This window comes from Anolis carolinensis, chromosome 3, assembly GCF_035594765.1.
Source record: "Anolis carolinensis isolate JA03-04 chromosome 3, rAnoCar3.1.pri, whole genome shotgun sequence".
Lineage (NCBI taxonomy): Eukaryota > Metazoa > Chordata > Lepidosauria > Squamata > Dactyloidae > Anolis > Anolis carolinensis.
In genome coordinates, this window is record NC_085843.1 from 95,213,207 (window position 1) to 95,230,560 (window position 17,354).

The 17,354-nt window shown below is 41.3% G+C and overlaps 1 protein-coding gene across 6 annotated transcripts in view; it reads left to right on the top strand.

The window, feature by feature from the left end:
- Positions 1-4,712: 4,712 nt before the first annotated feature.
- The window catches only part of klhl15 (kelch like family member 15), a 34,305-nt gene continuing 21,663 nt past the window's right edge, over positions 4,713-17,354 (top strand). The window contains exons 1-4 of one of the 6 annotated variants that reach the window (XM_008107322.3): positions 4,713-5,142; positions 9,117-9,212; positions 11,866-11,908; positions 13,326-14,037. In XM_008107322.3, the coding sequence (XP_008105529.1) occupies positions 13,333-14,037 (705 nt within the window). In that variant the 5' untranslated portion in view covers positions 4,713-5,142; positions 9,117-9,212; positions 11,866-11,908; positions 13,326-13,332. The remainder of the gene's footprint in view (positions 5,143-9,116; positions 9,213-11,865; positions 11,909-13,325; positions 14,038-17,354) is intronic. The other 5 variants (XM_008107324.3, XM_008107323.3, XM_008107321.3 and 2 more) reach the window with 5 other exon arrangements.

The following is a 17,354-nucleotide window of genomic DNA, read 5'->3' on the forward strand; positions in this document are numbered from 1 at the left end:
GCCCTCAGAAGCCCCGCCTCTTATAGCATCTCAATTTCTGCAGGGAAGAGCATTATGTTTTCACAGCAGTCAGAGATTGTGTTGTCGCAAGCTTTCATGGCCAGAATCACTGGATGGCTGTCAGTTTTCCGGGCTGTATGGCCATGTTCCAGAAGCAGTCTCTCCTGACTTTCGCCTTCTTCTATGGCAAGCATCCTCAGAGCTTGTGAGGTCTGTTGGAAACTAGGCAAGTGGAGTTTATATATCTGTGGAAGGTCGTGTGGGAGAAAGAACTCTTGTCTGTTTGAGGCAAGTGTGAATGTTGCAATTAATCCCCTTGATTAGCATTGAAAAGCCTTGCAGCATCAAAGCCTGGCTGATTGCTACTTGGGGGAAATCCATTGTTGGGAGGTGTTAGATGGCCCTGATAGTTTCATGTCTGGAACTCCCACCCTGAACCTTCCACAGATATATAAACGTCATTGACTTAGTTTCCAACAGACCTCACTACCTCTGAGGATGCCTGCCATAAATGTGGGCGAAATGTCAGGAAAGTATATTTCTGGAACATGGCCATACAACCCAGAAAACCTGTAGCAACCCGGTCAGAGGGATTGCACTCAAAGCATTGGGCTGGCTGGCATTTATAGCCATGCTCCATATTTTAAAGATGAGTCAGAGGTCTGAATTTTGTTCACGGTTCTAGGCAATCACATTTTGTTGACTAGCCTGCTTTTGAGAATATTGTTATTCCTTTGCTGAACTCTTGTTTGCACAGGTGGGACTCTTTTCAAACTCGTGTTATGGTTATCCTGTCATTAATAGTAAACATACATAATATTGGATGTATGCCTAGAATAAGGAACTATGTAACTAGGTCTATGCACCCTTCAGCCTGAATCGTGATCTGCTTTGGTTAAAATACATTTCAGCCTTTCTTTGAGACAGTGGAGGGAGTGCCTCTGAGAATCAACAGAATGCCTTCCTGCTTCGTAAGTGCCCTTTCTCAATAAAAGACAGTGAAGGGAGTGCCTCTGAGCATCTGCAAACCTTTCTGCTTCCTAAGTGTCCTTTCTCAGTAAGAGACGTTGTCAGAGCTGCGGTGGCACAATGGGTTAAACCCTTGTGCAGGCTGGATGGTTGACCTGAAGGTTGGATTGCTGACCTGAACATTACTGGTTTGAATCCGCGAGACAGGGTGAGCTCCCATCTGTCAGCTCTAACTTGAGGGGACATGAGAAAAGCCTCCCAACAGGATGGTAACATAATTGGGCAACGTCTCTGTAGACGGCCAGTTTTCTCGCACCAGAAACAACTTGCAGTATGTTCTCAAGTCACTTCTGACACGATGAAAAAAAGCCTTTGTCATTAATTGTTGTAATGTGTAATCAATATGAGAAAAAAGTAAATATTTTAAGGTTCTAGCCAGCTTCACCTATAGTCAAGACATATATTTTTATATTTTCTGGGAGTATTGTATGATCTAGTTGTACCACCTTTCTGTAAGCTCCATACTGCAGAATGAATTATAGGTTGGACTCACATTCTAGGCTCATTGCCATTGGCACTGGATCAGCAAGAAGACTTGGCAAAGACTTGTGATATCTGGCAGGATCTAGACGGCCTAAATCAAATGCAGTGTTAACTGGAAAAGTTTCATCCAGTTCTCAGCTCTGAATTGTTTATGCAGGAGGGACTCTTGATGATCAGACTAATTATTAGTAGTACACATACTGAGTGTATATATTGGTATATATTGGTTATGTGCTTGCAATAGATAATTACGTATGCAACCAAGTACAGTAGAGTCTCACTTATCCAACGTTCTGGATTATCCAACGCAGTCTGCCTTTTAATAGTCAATGTTTTTGTAGTCAATGTTTTGAATACATTGTGATATTTTGGTGCTAAATTCGTAAATACAGTAATTACTACATAACATTACTGTGTATTGAACTACTTTTTTGTCAAATTTGTTGTATAACATGATGTTTTGGTGCTTAATTTGTAAAATCATAACCTAATTTGATGTTTATTAGGCTTTTCCTTAATCTCTCCTTATTATCCAACATATTCGCTTATCCAACCTTCTGCCGGCCCGTTTACGTTGGATAAGCGAGACTCTACTGTATGAGCCATACACTCCCTTATACTTTTTGCATGAGAGTGTAGAGTGCCTGTAGCAGGTGAGATTACATTCTGCTGATGCAAAACTATTTTTTCTATATGAAGAACTGAATGGTCTAGAGAAAAATTTGAAAAGCGCGAGGGGGGGGGGGACGTGCTAAGCAAATGTCTCTATCTAAACTGCCTGTGTCCATATTTAAGTTGCTCTGATCTCTTTGGAGGAGTGGAGGAGTTTAAACAAATAATGGAAATTAAATAAATGTGAGCTTTTACTGTACCCTTAGCTTAATTGGTTAAAAAGGTGACTAAGGATCAATGAACAAATTCTCTCTTTGGGATCAAAAAGATGGCTTAAATGCTGAACATATTTACATGTGTAGTAAAACTCAAGTAACTTCAGGACTTCTGCATGATTTTGGAAATCAAACTGCAGGTGAAGATAATGTTTTTGACTATATGCATGCCGAGTTGATTAGATCCAAATAAGCCTTTCTTAATGGTCCTGCCTCAGAGAAAGACAATGGCAAACCTCTGTGTGAACAAAAAGAAAACCCAATTATAGATTTGCTTTAGCATTGCAATAACATGACGACACACAACAGCCCAAGTCAGGTTTAAAATGCAGAACAAGCTCTAATACTAGTAGTCACCCATAGATATATGTCACTTTTTGTATTGTATACATGCCCAGAAAGCAGTACAGTCCCGAGTTGTCAATAACTGGGCAGGACTTTTGGAGATCTCTCATTTCATATAGTCACAAGTCTAAGTCACATGATGGCATGATAATGTTGCAGTTTTGCATTTCTGCTTGGTAAAAAGGGGGGTGGACTAGATGATCCCTTGGGATCCCTCTTAGGAATGGCTTAGAGAAAAAAGAGAATACTTTAGAGAACACGGAGGCAAATTGCTATATGACTCACCCAGTTTCCCGAAAAATAAGACATCCCCTGAAAATAAGACCTAGTAGAGATTTTGCTGAATTGCTAAATATAAGGCCTCCCCCAAAAATAAGACCTAGCAAAAATTTTGTTTGGAAGCATGCCTCCCAAACAGAACACCAGAGCATGCAGGATCTGTAAATGTACGTATCATAGATTGTTGAACATGGAAATAATGGTAGTAACAAGAAATTCTTAATAGGATTCACAGTTTGTCTGGTTATGCTGGTTTGTGATGACAACTACTGTTCAACAATAAATTTGAATTCTTCTTCATGGAAGAATAAGACATCACCTGAAAATAAGATCTAGCGTATCTTTGGGAGCAAAAATTAAAATAAGGCTGTCTTATTTTCGGGGAAACACGGAAATTCAGTTAAGTCCAAGAAATAGAAAAACTAACAGCTAAGACAAAAACTATAGAAAAAAAAGTAGATATTCACATTTCTTTCCAAGGCAAGTAAAAGGTAATGTAAAACTTAGATGCAGGCCAGAAAGGTGGAAAAACACATTATCTAGGTGAAAGAGCTTAATTTACATAGAAATGTTTGCACAAATTTTATGTTAATGTATCACTATCTTGTATATTTTGAGATGAATTTACACAGTGCATTTTGATAATGCTGATTTTTTAAAAATGGCATTAATTCCACAGTCCTAGATGCATCCTCAGCCATTCATGTGGTCTGTTGTTGTTTATTTGTTCAGTTGCTTCCAACTCTTCGTGACCTCATGGATCAGCCCACACCAGAGCTCCTTCGGCCATTGCCACCCACAGCTCCTTCAAAGATAAGCCAGACACTTCAAGGATACCATCCATCTATCTTGCCCTTGGTTGGCCCCTCTTCCTTTTTCCTTCCATTTTCCACAGCATCATCTTCTCTAAGCTTTCCTGTTTTCTCATTATGTGGCCAAAGTACTTCATCTTGGCCTCTAATGTTCTTTCCTCCAGTGAACAGTCGGGTATTATTTCCTGAAGAATGGACTGGTTGGATCTTCTTGTGGGCCAAGGCACTCTCAGGATTTTCCTCCAGCACCAGAGTTCAAAAGTGTCTATCTTCCTTCGCTCAGTCTTCCTTGTGTTCCAGCTCTCGCACCCATAGGTTACTACGGGGAATACCATTGCTTCAACTATGCAGACCTTTGTTGCCAGTGTGATGTCTCTACTCTTCACTATTTTATCGAGGTTGGTCATTGCTCTCCTCCCAAGAATTTAATGTCTTCTGATTTTCTGGCTGCAGTCTGCGTCTGCGGTAATTTTCGTGCCTAGAAAGTCTGTCACTACCTCCACATTTTCTCCTTCTACCTGCCAGTTATCAATCAGTTGCCATAATCTTGGTTTTGCACCTTTTTTTCACCTTGTTTATAAGGCTCCTCAGCTCCTCCTCGCTTTCAGCCATCGAAGTGGTATCATCTGCATATCTAAGGTTGTTAATGTGGACTATTTCGGAGCCTTTCCCCACCTGATTTAATATATGACCCACAAGGAACAGAAAAAAGAAAAATAGGGCGGGAAACATGATGACAATGGGTGTCTGAGGGAAGCCCGCCGCGGATTGGCCGAGGAGGAAGTGTTTGCGCGCTGAGCGGCAGGCGCGGCGGCCAATAGGGGCAGGATGCGGGAAGGGGCCCTTTGCAGAGGGCGCAGATTGGGCGGCGCGAGGGAGGCGGGCCAGCGGCTTTTACGAGGCAACGGCAGCGCCAGCGAATGGGGCGGCTGGCCTGTGTGAGGCGGCGCCGTCGTCGGTGGCGTTCTCCTCAGAAGCAGCAGCAACAGCAACAGCAGCAGCGCTCGGAGCTGCCCGTCGTGTTCATGGAGGCTCCTCCTCCTCCGGCCTTGCCTACAGGTGGCGGCGGAAGTGACGGTCAGTGTGGGATGCTTGCCGTTGGGGGAAGATGGCGGCGGTGGCGGAGGCTGTGCTAGGCAGAGACGGAGGTAAACAACGGAGCGGGAAGGGAGGCTGAGGCAGGGAGGAGCGGGTCCGGGGCCGAGAGGCCGCCCTTCCGCCAGGCTCCCGCCTCCTCTCTCCCCCGCCTTTATGTTTCCCAGAGAGGCCCCTCTCCTCACGGCCAGCGTCTCCGGCGATGCTGAGAGGTAGGTGCCGCTCTTCGCCCCCTCCTTTGTTGTCGTGCCCGTGTCCCCTCAGGTAGCTCATCCCTGCCCGATCCCTTATCAGGCGCCTTGCCTTTTTTTTTTTTTACTTTCTCCTTTCTAAAAGAGTGCAAGTACCATCGTAAAATTCACGCACTCGAGACCACTTGGACTGCTGTGGCATCAAGGGAGCAGTACAGTGTTTCAAAAAGACGGACCCAATTTCAAAGCAGTATACTTTCGTCATGGCAACATGTTTCAACTGCACACGGGGTTGCAAACGGTTGCCATTGGAAAATATATTATCAAGCCTTGTGTTGTGGGATTGCCCCCTTAGAAATTGGGTCCAGGAGCTGTTTGTGTGCTGGGAGAGGCATCTTAATAATAATAATAATAATAATAATAATAATAATAATAATAATAATAATAATAGTTTTATTTATTCCCCGCCACCATCTCCCAGAAGGACTCGGGGCAGGTTACAGAAGCATATACAGCACCATAACACATAATAACACAGGTTTTTTTCCCGTGTCAGGAGCAACTTGAGAAACTGCAAGTCGCTTCCGGTGTGAGAGAATTGGCCGTCTGCAAGGACGTTGCCCAGCAGACGCCCGGATGTTTGATGTTTTACCACCCTTGTGGGAGGCTTCTCTCACATACCCGCACAAGGAGCTGGAGCTGACAGACGAGAGCTCACCCGCTTCCCGGGTTTGAATCCCCGACCTTTCGGTCAGCAGTCCTGCAAGCACAAGAGTTTAACCCATTGCACCACCAGGCTCCAAAAATAGAGGTAAAATTACATCACATATTAAACAATGATAACAGCAGTTAATATAAAAACTACATATTACAAAAATCCAATTTAAAAATCAATAAAACACAGGACAAATTGCCTAAAACAAATAATACAGCTTCCCAGCCATGGCCCAATTCAACCATTAAAGTGCTAGTGACAATATTAAATTGTTTGATTCTTAGATTAGCAGATGTCTTAATCATATCCAAATGATTGTCTTTAGCTCCTTGCGAGCCATGTCTTTAGCTCCTTGCGAAAACATTGTAATGTGGGGGCAAGCCTAATATCCTTGGGGAGGGCATTCCAAAGCCAGGGGGCCACCACCAAGAAGGCCCTTGTCTAGCAGTAATCACTTGAAACTGTATGCCACACCCTTTCAAGTGGTAAGAATTTCATTCTTGGGTGGTTAACTGAGAGATACAGTGATTTCAAATCAGGTCCATCTTTTTGAAACACCCTATAGTTTGTTGAGGCATCATCACTCTTTAGCGGAGAAAGCTAAAGGCCATGTAAAACGTACTTATACTTAGGCGATCTCTAGTTGTCTGAGTATGATGGCCTTCCAAGTGTAGTGTCTTGGTGGTTAATACTGTGTTTCTCCGAAAATAAGACATCCTCAAAAAATAAGACCTAGTAGAGATTTTGTGGAAATGCAAAATATTAGACATCCCCCGAAAGTAAGACCTAGGAGGAGGAAGCCACTGCCGTCAGCGCCTGTGGCGCGAAAGAGGAAGGAAAGGCACCTGCCTTACCGTCCTTCTCCTTTGCCTTCCACGGCAGTGGCAACAGCTCCCTCCTCCTCCGCCTTCCTCAGTGGGTGCTGCGCGAAGAAGGGGAGATGGGGCTGAGGCCTGGCATGAGAGAGAAGCCCGACCCATGGCGTTCCTCGCCAGGTAGATGTCCCTGCCACCGAGGGACTAGGCAGAGAAAGACCCGACTGTCCAGCCCCTTCCCTCATTCCCCCGCTCCCTGGGAGGCCCTGCCGCGCACTCATAACTAGCCTTTGCCAGATTTCTCCCAAGTCTTCATCCACTCAGCAAAGAGCGCCGTCCCTGTTGCCGCCACCATCTTCCCTGTCTGGTGCTGGAAGCGTCCGGATGTATGAGCAGCAGCCAGGCAAGCAAGAAGGGGCCCACTGCATCTTCCTTGATGGAAGCGCCACCGCCAAGGAAGGCGCGGTGGGCCCCTTGCTTGCTTGCCTGCTTGCCTGCTGCTTGTACATCCGGCACTTCCAGCACCAGATGGGGAAGATAGTGGCGGCAACATGGAAGGGTGCTACCTGCTGAGTGGATGAAGACTTGGGAGAAATCCGGCGAGGGCGAGTAATTAGTGTGGGGCAGGGCCTCCCGGGGAGCAGGGGAGGGAGGGAAGGGGCTGGATGGTCGGGTCTTTGAGCCCCTTGGTGGCAGGGACATCTACCTGGCGAGGAATGCCATGGGTCGGGTTTCTCTCTCATGCCAGACCTCAGCCCTATCTCCCCTGCCAGTCTCCAGATCCAGTTTGTCTGCTTCAAACCAAATTATCTTGCAGTGTAGACTCATACCATCCAGGCCAAAGCAGATCATCTGGAGTCAGAAACCTGAATTCTGTGACAGTTTAGACCAGGCCTGGTCCACCTTGGGTCCTCCAGGTGTTTTGGACTCCAACTCTCACAATTCCTAACAGTGGGAGTTGAAGTCCAAAACACCTAGAGGGCCGAAGTTGGCCCAGGCCTGGTTTAGACTCATACCATCCACATCAAAGCAGATAATCTAGATCCAGAAACCTGGATTCTATGACAGTTTAGACTCATGCACTTTAAGGCAGATACCATATCATATGCTTCAAAACAGATAATCTGGATTCAGAAACCTGTTTTCTATGAGAGTTTAGATTCATATCATCCACTTCAAAGCAGATATATGGTTATGCTGGATTGTGATGACAACTCTTTACAAAATGTTCATTTTTTTTGTTCAACAATAAACGTGAATTCTTCACGAAAAAATAAGACATCCCTGAAAATAAGACCTAGCACACCTTTGGGAGCAAAAAATAATATAAGACCTGTCTTATTTTCGGGGAAACAGGGTACGTAGGTGACTATAGAGCCCTATTCTTGATCTACATGTTCTTCCACAGTGAGGAATCAGTTTTCAGCCGACCAGGGTTGGCTTGACATGCCTTCCTCTTGGCACGCTTCTCCCTTTTGCCGTCCATTTGTGCCTCTTCAAATTGCACAGCACTGCTGGTCACAGCTGACCTCCAGCTAGAGTGCTCAAGGGCCAGGACTGCCCAGTTCTTGTTGTCTATGCCACAGTTTATAAGGTTAGCTTTAAGACCATATTTAAATCTCTTCCTGTCCACCAACATTCTGTTTTCCATTCTTGAGTTGGTAGTATACTAACTGCTTTGGGAGACGGTGATCGGGCATTCGGACAACGTGGCCTTTCAGTCCAGTGGAGTTGATGGCATAGGAGCATCGCTTCAATGTTGGTGGTCTTTGCTTCTTCCAGCATGCTGACATTTGTCCGCAATGCTGATGGAATCATCCCAGGAGTTGAGTGATGTTTGTAGACAGTCCACATTTTGCAGACATATAACAGGATTGGGAGGACAATAACTTTATAAACAAACACCTTGGTATCCCTACAAATGTCCCAATCCTCAAACACTCTCTGCTTCATTCGGAAACTGCAACTCCCATCATTCCATAGCACTGAGCATGTAAAACTGCAACCCCCATCATTCCATAGCATTGAGCTATAGTAGCTCAAGTGGTGTCACACTGTATCCATTCTACAGTTTTAATCCCTAAAATGAACATTCATGCTGAGTCAGTTTACTCTTCTCACATTCATCCCCTATATTTTGGAGAAATAGGGACAGTTTGATTGAGGAGTCTGAGAGGACAACACTGTTACAGAATTGAAGGGTAGTGATGTATTTTATGTGTTGCGGGGGGGTGGTTCTGCTACTCCTACTTAATATTTTGTAAAATCTCTGGCTGGCAGGTATCTTTCCCTCTCTGCTGTTCTGATGTCTTTAAGGGTATTGTGATGATCCTGTCTTCTTCTTTCTAATTCCTCACTTGATAAAGAGGCTGGGGAAAAGATGGGCACTATGGTGATGTGAGCACTATAGTGATGTCTCTAGAAATATAGCATATCTAATTGCCCAGTTGATTTTTGTACTTCAGAAATCTTCCACCCTTACAATTGTCCATGGTGGCTGGGACCTCTGGTGGTTAAAGTTGAAAACATCTGGAAGATCAAGGATTGAGAACCACCATACGGTACTTACAAGGCACATAGTTTGGACAAGATTGTTGCAAACCTCTCTCTCGGTCATATACAAATTAAGAATTGTTTACTTTGAAAGATCCTTTGCTTTAGTTCTTGTGATACATAATACCACATTGGAGAGTCAGCATGGTGTAGTGGTTTGAGTGTTGGACTATGCTACTGGGAGACTGGAGTTTGAATCCCTGTTTAGCCATGGAAACCCACTGGGTGAATATGGATGAGTTTTCTCTCAGTCTGGCCAAGGAAGGCCTATAACAGATCATAAGTCAGAAATGACTTGAAGGCATATATGTCAATAAAATACAGTACGCCCTCTATGTCCATGGTTCTGCATCATAAATTCAACCAGCTATGGTTTGAAAATATTCAGAAAAACATCCCCAACAGCAAACCTATTGTCCTGATCAGTGTTGTAGTAGAAGTTGATGAAACAGTGATAGCATCTTGTATGGTGCATTGTTCTTGAGTCCCTTTTGGTTATAAAATGTTATTAGTGTCAATAGAACTTTTCTTTTATTGTCTCATTCTCAAAGGCCATTTAAAATTTAGCCTTCAAATGTCTTCAAATGACCAGTAGACTGAGAAGTAATTTTAGAAAATTAAAATGGAATAAATTCAAATTGACCATATAGCTTTTTAAAAAAAGAAGAATGGCACACTCTACCTTGGACTCAGGTTTCATGTTTTTTACTCTGAATTGAAAAATCCAGATATTATTACAGTCTAATTTTAGCACATTAGATGGATAAATGGTACAAGCTTTTTGTCTGTGATTTGATTATGCAGCACCTAGAGATTCCAAGATATTGTTCACTGAGAAGAGTAGAAACCATGGCTTCTTCTTTTAGGAGAAAAGCTAGCCACAATCTTTCGTCTTGGATGTCATGTTGAACAAACAGGAACAAAGTAGGAACAGTCAAGAACTGAGCATGAGCTCACTCTTCATCACCCATAAGGAAAGATTTTCTGGAGGAATGATTTTCTGGAGGAATGACATAGTGATAACAGCACTATGTCATACCGCGTTTCCCCGAAAATAAGACAGTGTCTTATATTAATTTTTGCTCCCAAAGATGCACTAGGTCTTATTTTCAGGGGATGTCTTATTTTTCCATGAAGAAGAATTCACATTTATTGTTGAGCAAAAAATTTGAACATTTATTATCTACTGTACAGTAGTTGTCATCACAAACCAGCATAACCAGACAAACTGTGAATCCTATCAAGAATTTCTTGTTACTACTAATATTTCCATGTACAACACTCTATGGTACGTACATTTACTGATCCTGCATGCTCTGGTGTTCTGTTCGTTGGGCATGCTTCCAAACAAAAACTTTGCTAGGTCTTACTTTCGGGGGAGGCCTTATATTTAGCAATTCAGCAAAACCTCTAGTAGGTCTTATTTTCTGGGGATGTCTTATTTTAGGGGAAACAGGGTAGTAATGACTTTTACTATACTGCTGTGTGTAATAACATTAAGGAAACATTTGTAAGATTCCTCTCCAACTGTAATTAGTTTTTTTTTCTGAGTTTGAATTTAAAGGTCCCCCTTTCTATTGATAAAGGGTTACTCTGTTGTTAGTATTTTAAGTGCTGTCAACCCTATGGCACTTCAAGAATTTGAGAACTTTTATTTTAAAACATTGTTGATTTAACTTCCCTAAACTGAACATCTGCAAACATTGTCAATGTTTAAAAAATGTAAAATGGTTCACAGACCTAATAGTAATATGTTTACAGAAACATAAGCAATTAGTGTATTTACTCGAGTCTAGTGCACCATTGAATTTAATGCGCACCTCAGTTTTCAAGACCCTGAAACCAAAAAAGTATTTGCTGGCAAATGTAATTACTCTGTCATAAATTTCTTACCATCCTGTAGGTATGATTTTTTTTGGTCAAAGGTTTTATATTAGCCATGTTTCCAAAATCAGTCTTAAATCCTGGTTTTTAAATCTGCTTAATAAACAACACTAATTAATATTAGCAACACTACAGATGATTGTCAACATGAACTTTAGATATAGTTCTCTTTTGTATTTTTCTCCAGTAAACATTGTCTTCAGGTACACACATCAGATATAAGATATTGGATTTTCAGAGGAAGTGTAGGTGGCTATTTAAAAGCAGTGTAGGTGGTTATTTAGGTCTTCCTAGCCCAATTTGACATTCCTAATTCACATTCAGCAGTGGTTATATGTCCCAGTGCCTTACATGGCTTTTTTACAGGCCATGTGAAACTACAGCCCTTCTGAAAGACTGATAACTGCAGAAATTACATCTGCACACCCATACTTTCTCTTATTACTGTAAACTTTGCCTCATTTTATTAGGGGCTTCTGTCCAGGGCGTTCAGCAGTAGATCATTCAATGCGCTTACAGTCATTGTCACTTTAATAAGCAAAATATTTTGTAATAACAATTTAGTAGCCTAATTCTGTATTCCTTTTAGCTGATAAGTGGTTGTTGGTCTTAACCTGTAATCTTGAATTGGATTTTCATTATTTGCAAACATTTGTTTCTTTGACAGAACATAGTATTATTCACTATTTTATCCTGCCTTATTTGATCTCTGACGACACATATTTTCAAAGTCAGTATGACACAACTGACCTTTTTTTTTGCTTTGGCTGTTTTCAGGAACAGCTGTGGCAAAGATACAAGTCTAGAGATGTTGCTATAGGTAAACAGTTTTTAAAAATCCTTTATCATTCCTCTGTGATTGATTTTGCTATGCTTTAAAAGGAATTGTTATGGTTTTAAATCAATTAGAACATATTTCTTTGATAAATGTTGTCTTCTTGAAAATAGGTCAAACAGATGTCATAATAATAGCAGTTCAAAAATAGAACAAATGTAATTGCCAAAAACATAAATGCACCCACTATTTAATTTAATTTAATACAGGTTAAAGCATGACTTCACTTTTGTCCTATCTGTGATTCATTTTATTAAATGTATACATGAAATCATCTAGTTTCTGAGAGGAATCCTTTTGAGACTTGGTGACAACATCAAAGATACTTTCAAATCAGTCTGTGCTAATATATTGTTTCTCTAGACTTTTTAATACATTCATTAAAATCCCTTCAAATGCTGTCATAAGACACTTAATTTAGAAATGCTTTCTGAGGAATGAGACATAATAAGTTTTATGGATATGTCCATAAAGTGTGTGTGGTTTTTTAAACCCATTTATCTGCTCAGTTGAGCCTGTATTAGTCATTCATGGCACAGAGACAACATAAAAAACAGCAAAACAGCAAGTGATCCGTATTTGTCATAGGTGAACAGGAGATGGCTGACTTCATGTTTTTCTTGTAGTGTTCTGTTCCTGTGTAACAGTATGCTTTGCTACAGAAAGAATTGATGTGCTGACTCTTATATACTTGATGCTTGGCAGAAGATCCATATCAACTGCTTTATATTGGTTTGTTGCTTCTTGTGTATTTTTATAGGATTATCATATCTTGGTAGCATTTGTCTAGACATTCCCAAATCTGATAGCATCATACATTGTGAAACTGGAATTATACAATGTACATTTAAAATGGTTATGCATCAAGATTTGTCTATTCTGTGTTCAGGCATTTTTTTTCTAACTCCTGAAAATGTCAGAGGTCTTGACAGTGATATTCTAGTCAACATCTAGTCTCACCTTTTGCTACTCTACCCAGAGAAGGGTTCCTTTTTTAAATACAAGTTTTGGTACAGTACTTGCATTGACCTATGGATAAGTCAACCTAGTTTTTTGTGTAAAGTAAATTGTTTACAACACCTTCCCTCCCCCCTCCAGTCTCCCTAGCTCAGTGGTTCTCAACTTATGGGTCCCCAGATGTTTTGGTCTTCATCTGGCTGGGATTTCTGGGAGTTGTAGGCCAAAACACCTGGGGACCCATAGATTGAGAACTACTGCCGTAGTTTAAGCCTGATTTTAGTTAATATGTGTAATGCAAGAGATTGGGAATAAAGGGTTTTAAATGTTGTTTTAAATGCTGTAAGTTATTTTCACAAATAAGTTTCTTTCCACAGCAAGAATCCTCATAAGGTTATTGTTACAGTTACTTTGAATTGTAACATTTTTTATTTACATTTTTCAGGTGATTCATGGCAGGGGACGTGGAAGGATTTAGTTCCTCCATCCATGACACCAGTGTCTCTGCTGGGTTCAGAACACTGTATGAGGAAGGATTGCTTCTTGACGTCACTCTTGTTATTGAGGATCACCAGTTTCAGGCTCATAAAGCATTGCTTGCCACCCAAAGCGATTACTTCCGGATTATGTTCACTGCTGATATGAGGGAACGAGATCAGGACAAAATCCACTTGAAAGGTCTGACTGCTACTGGCTTCAGTCATGTTCTACAGTTTATGTACTATGGAACCATTGAACTGAGTATGACCACCGTTCATGAGATCCTGCAAGCTGCCATGTATGTCCAGCTTATTGAAGTGGTGAAGTTCTGCTGTTCTTTTCTCTTAGCAAAGATCTGCTTGGAAAACTGTGCAGAAATTATGAGACTTTTAGATGACTTTGGTGTAAACATCGAGGGAGTCAGAGAAAAACTGGATTCCTTTTTGTTAGAAAATTTTGTGCCTCTCATGGCTAGACCAGACTTCTTGTCCTATCTGAGCTTTGAAAAGCTTATGAATTATTTGGATAATGATCGTCTGAGCAGGTTCCCAGAGATAGAGCTCTACGAGGCTGTTCAGGCTTGGCTACGACATGATAGAAGACGCTGGAGGCATACCGACACCATTATTCAGAACATCAGGTTTTGTTTGATGACACCATCCAGTGTTTTTGAAAAGGTTGGTGTGTTTGAAAGCAATAGATAGAATTCATCATTGCATTTAGGGCAGCATGCTGTTTGTATGTAAAGTTCCCAGTAGTAGTAATAGTAGAAGGGGAAAACAAAATACTGGTCTAGAAAATCGAACATTGAAATCATCAGTGTTTGAAATAATTGCCACCTGGCACTTAAATATAACTTATATATAAACAATACAATAAAACCCCATTTACAATCTAGCAGGATTTACAGCCAGGAAACAGGTAGGTTTGCGGCTTTTTCTGATTGTCAGTAATAGGTGAAACCTCAAATAATTGCAGTCCGAGCTATGTTTATTTTAACAATGAAATTAAACTTGGACACACTGCCTGCCATTGTGGTATTACTGCAGGGGTGTGCAGATGTTGTATTTAAATGAAAACCACACACCTTAGATGCTTCTAGATTCTGTATAATTGAACTCATTTTACTGGAAAATAACTGAAATATTAATGGGTCCTTGCCCTTGTTCACTTGAATCCAACAAAATTAGTGCAAGATCTATGCTATCAGTTCCGAAAACCAAAATAAGTAGAAGTCTCATTTTTTAGGTTCAAAGAGATAATATACTGAACTCCGATAAGTCTTATTGTCCCCCACACCCCATTATCACACTTGCTTAGAGTGAATGATCTTGTCTCAAGAATTAGGAACAATGCTTTTCTTTTTGCTCATATTGTTCCATGCAGGAGGGTGAAACACACATGTTTTCAAACCCCTATATGTTTAGAGTGTGGGATTGAGGATTCTTTGTCATTTGCCGACTAATCCATATCTTTTTGGAGGACCCTCTCATTGGCTTCCAGTTGCTCAGGCTTCCAGTTTGTGATCAGGTCCATCCACACAAGCAAATTTAACATCAACATTCTATTTAAATACTCTTAAGGTATTGCATTCTCAGGATTTTTACATGGGAGAATGAGCAGGTTTTAGACTTTTGTTAAAATGGACAAAATAGTAAATATACATTTATAAACACCCTGGGGACGAACATTGACTTTTCATTCTCTAGGCCAGTAGTTCCCAACCTTGGGTCCTCTGTGTGTTTTGGACTTCAGCTCCCACAGTTCTTAAGAGCTGGGATTTCTGGGAGTTGAAGTCAAAACGACTGGACAACCAAAGGTTTGAAACCAGTGGTCTAGGTGCTTAGCTATAGTTTCCTTTGTATTATTTGTAAGGCATCACACTTCATATTTTTGTCGTAGCAAACATTCACTAAGAGGCAGCTGAGTAGTTGGAAATTTTATATGTCTACTTTGTGTAGACATAGCTGGGTAAATACTGTGTAGAAGCACAGGTATTGCTATTTATTATAGCATCCATGGAAACAATATTCTTCCATAGGCATTTATATTTACGGGTAAGAAATAGAGCCTATGTCAGAAGGAAAATGTTATCTCCCTCTCATTTTCCAGCATTTTATGAGTAGTTGTCAGCAAAGAAGGGTATTCATAGCATTGGAACTGAAGACAGCTATGACATTCCTCATTGGATACTGGTCTACTGCCTGCTTTTTACTTGATTGTAGTGTGCCATCAAATGTAATGCGCACCTCAACTTTAAATAATTGTTTTATTATACACTCATCTTTGAGATGTGCATTACAATTTTTTTTTGCTGCCATATGTAATTCAGATGATGGGGCTTTGCTTCCCCTTGCTTTTTGGCCTGTCCTCTGCCTGCCTAACTGAGGCAAGCACTGGAAAGACTGACAAACAAGGGGAATCCAAGTCCCTTTGCCAGTCATGCGATTTCCAACTGCTGTCCTTGCTTGTCAGCTATTTTGCTGTCTGCCCCTTCAGCATGCCCCCCCCCCCCAAGGCAGGTAGCCCTGACCAAGGGATCAGGCAGGCAGTTGAAGGGCTGAGAAGACAAGAAACCAAGCCCCTTTGCCAGGCTTCACAATTCCCAACCGTTGGGAACGGAATGAGGTGGTCATAGAGGCTTTGCGAGGCCTTCAAAATCAAGGGGGAGGTTTTGAAGGCCTCATGAATGATGCCATTTAATGCCATGCACACCTTATTTTGGCTGTGTAATGTAGGCAAAAAGGTGCACATTAGACTTGCATAAATACGGCCCTTTTTTCCAATTGCCAGCCTCTCTTTGTCCAGAAACAGATCTAACTAGTCCCCTCTAATGCCAAAAATTATGTCCCCCTTCATTATGATGTAATATTTATACAAGGCCACCACAGAACCAATTAGTTGGGAGTCTCACTATCTACTGTTTTACCGACTATCTGCCAACAGATTGCACAAGCCATCAAATGTAAATAGCCCTTTCTTAAGAAAGCAGTACCCTGTTTAGATTGTTTTATTATGCACTAATCATACATGTAATAATTTTGATCGAACTTTTTCTTCTGTAATTCTTTCTTTGAAGTTAAATTGTTTCATGCTCAGAACTACCTGGCAAGCTGGTATTTTTTACACACACATTTTGCTTTTTGTACTAAACCAGGGATTGACAAAGTGTTGCCTGCAGGCCCCTCAGAAGAGCAAATGCTGTTTTGCAAAATTTCCAAACAAATATTTTGGGCTTCAGAATACCATTTTATAGGTGATGTAGAGAATGTTTCCACTACAATTAGAGGCCCTCAAGGGGTATTTCTACCACACTGGGAAAGGGCTGAAAGTACCTTTTTGAAAGAGGAGGTGACTTCTGCTAATTTCATATTGTTGACACCCTTGGGCTTAAACGGCTCAGGAAGCCCTCAAAATGACATGAAAATCACCCTTATTCTCCTTGAGGATGTTAGGGGACATTTGGAGGAATAAATATGTTTGTCTTTTTTTGTGGGAGCAGATGCAGTGGAGTAGTGCCAACACCCAAGGTCTCCTGAGAGACTAATGCATCTTCCTACTGTTCTACAATTATCTGCCCATGTTCTCAGCAGCCACTCTTAAATCTGCAATATTCAGGCTTCTTAGGCTTGAATTTCACAAAATACAAATTAAATTAGCACTCCGTTTGTAACAAGAAAGTGGAGAGAGCTACTGAGGACTGATGATGAGGAGGCTTAGTCTACTTTTGTGTTTATATTATTTCACAGGAATAAACACTGTAAAAGGAGGTTGAGTTCTCAGTTTACCTAGGGAGTAACAGTTTAATTTTGCTCTTGCAGTATTGACCTTCAGTGGTAGTAGCTGCCAATTGAGGATGAATTGAGAATGATAATCTTTCAGGGACAGGGTTCCTCAAGGGTAAACCTGAGTATTTGTGTCATGCCCCACAGTTAATGGTGGTTGGTATAGTGGCCTACCTAGCAGTTGGTTGTGATTAGTATATACAGAATGC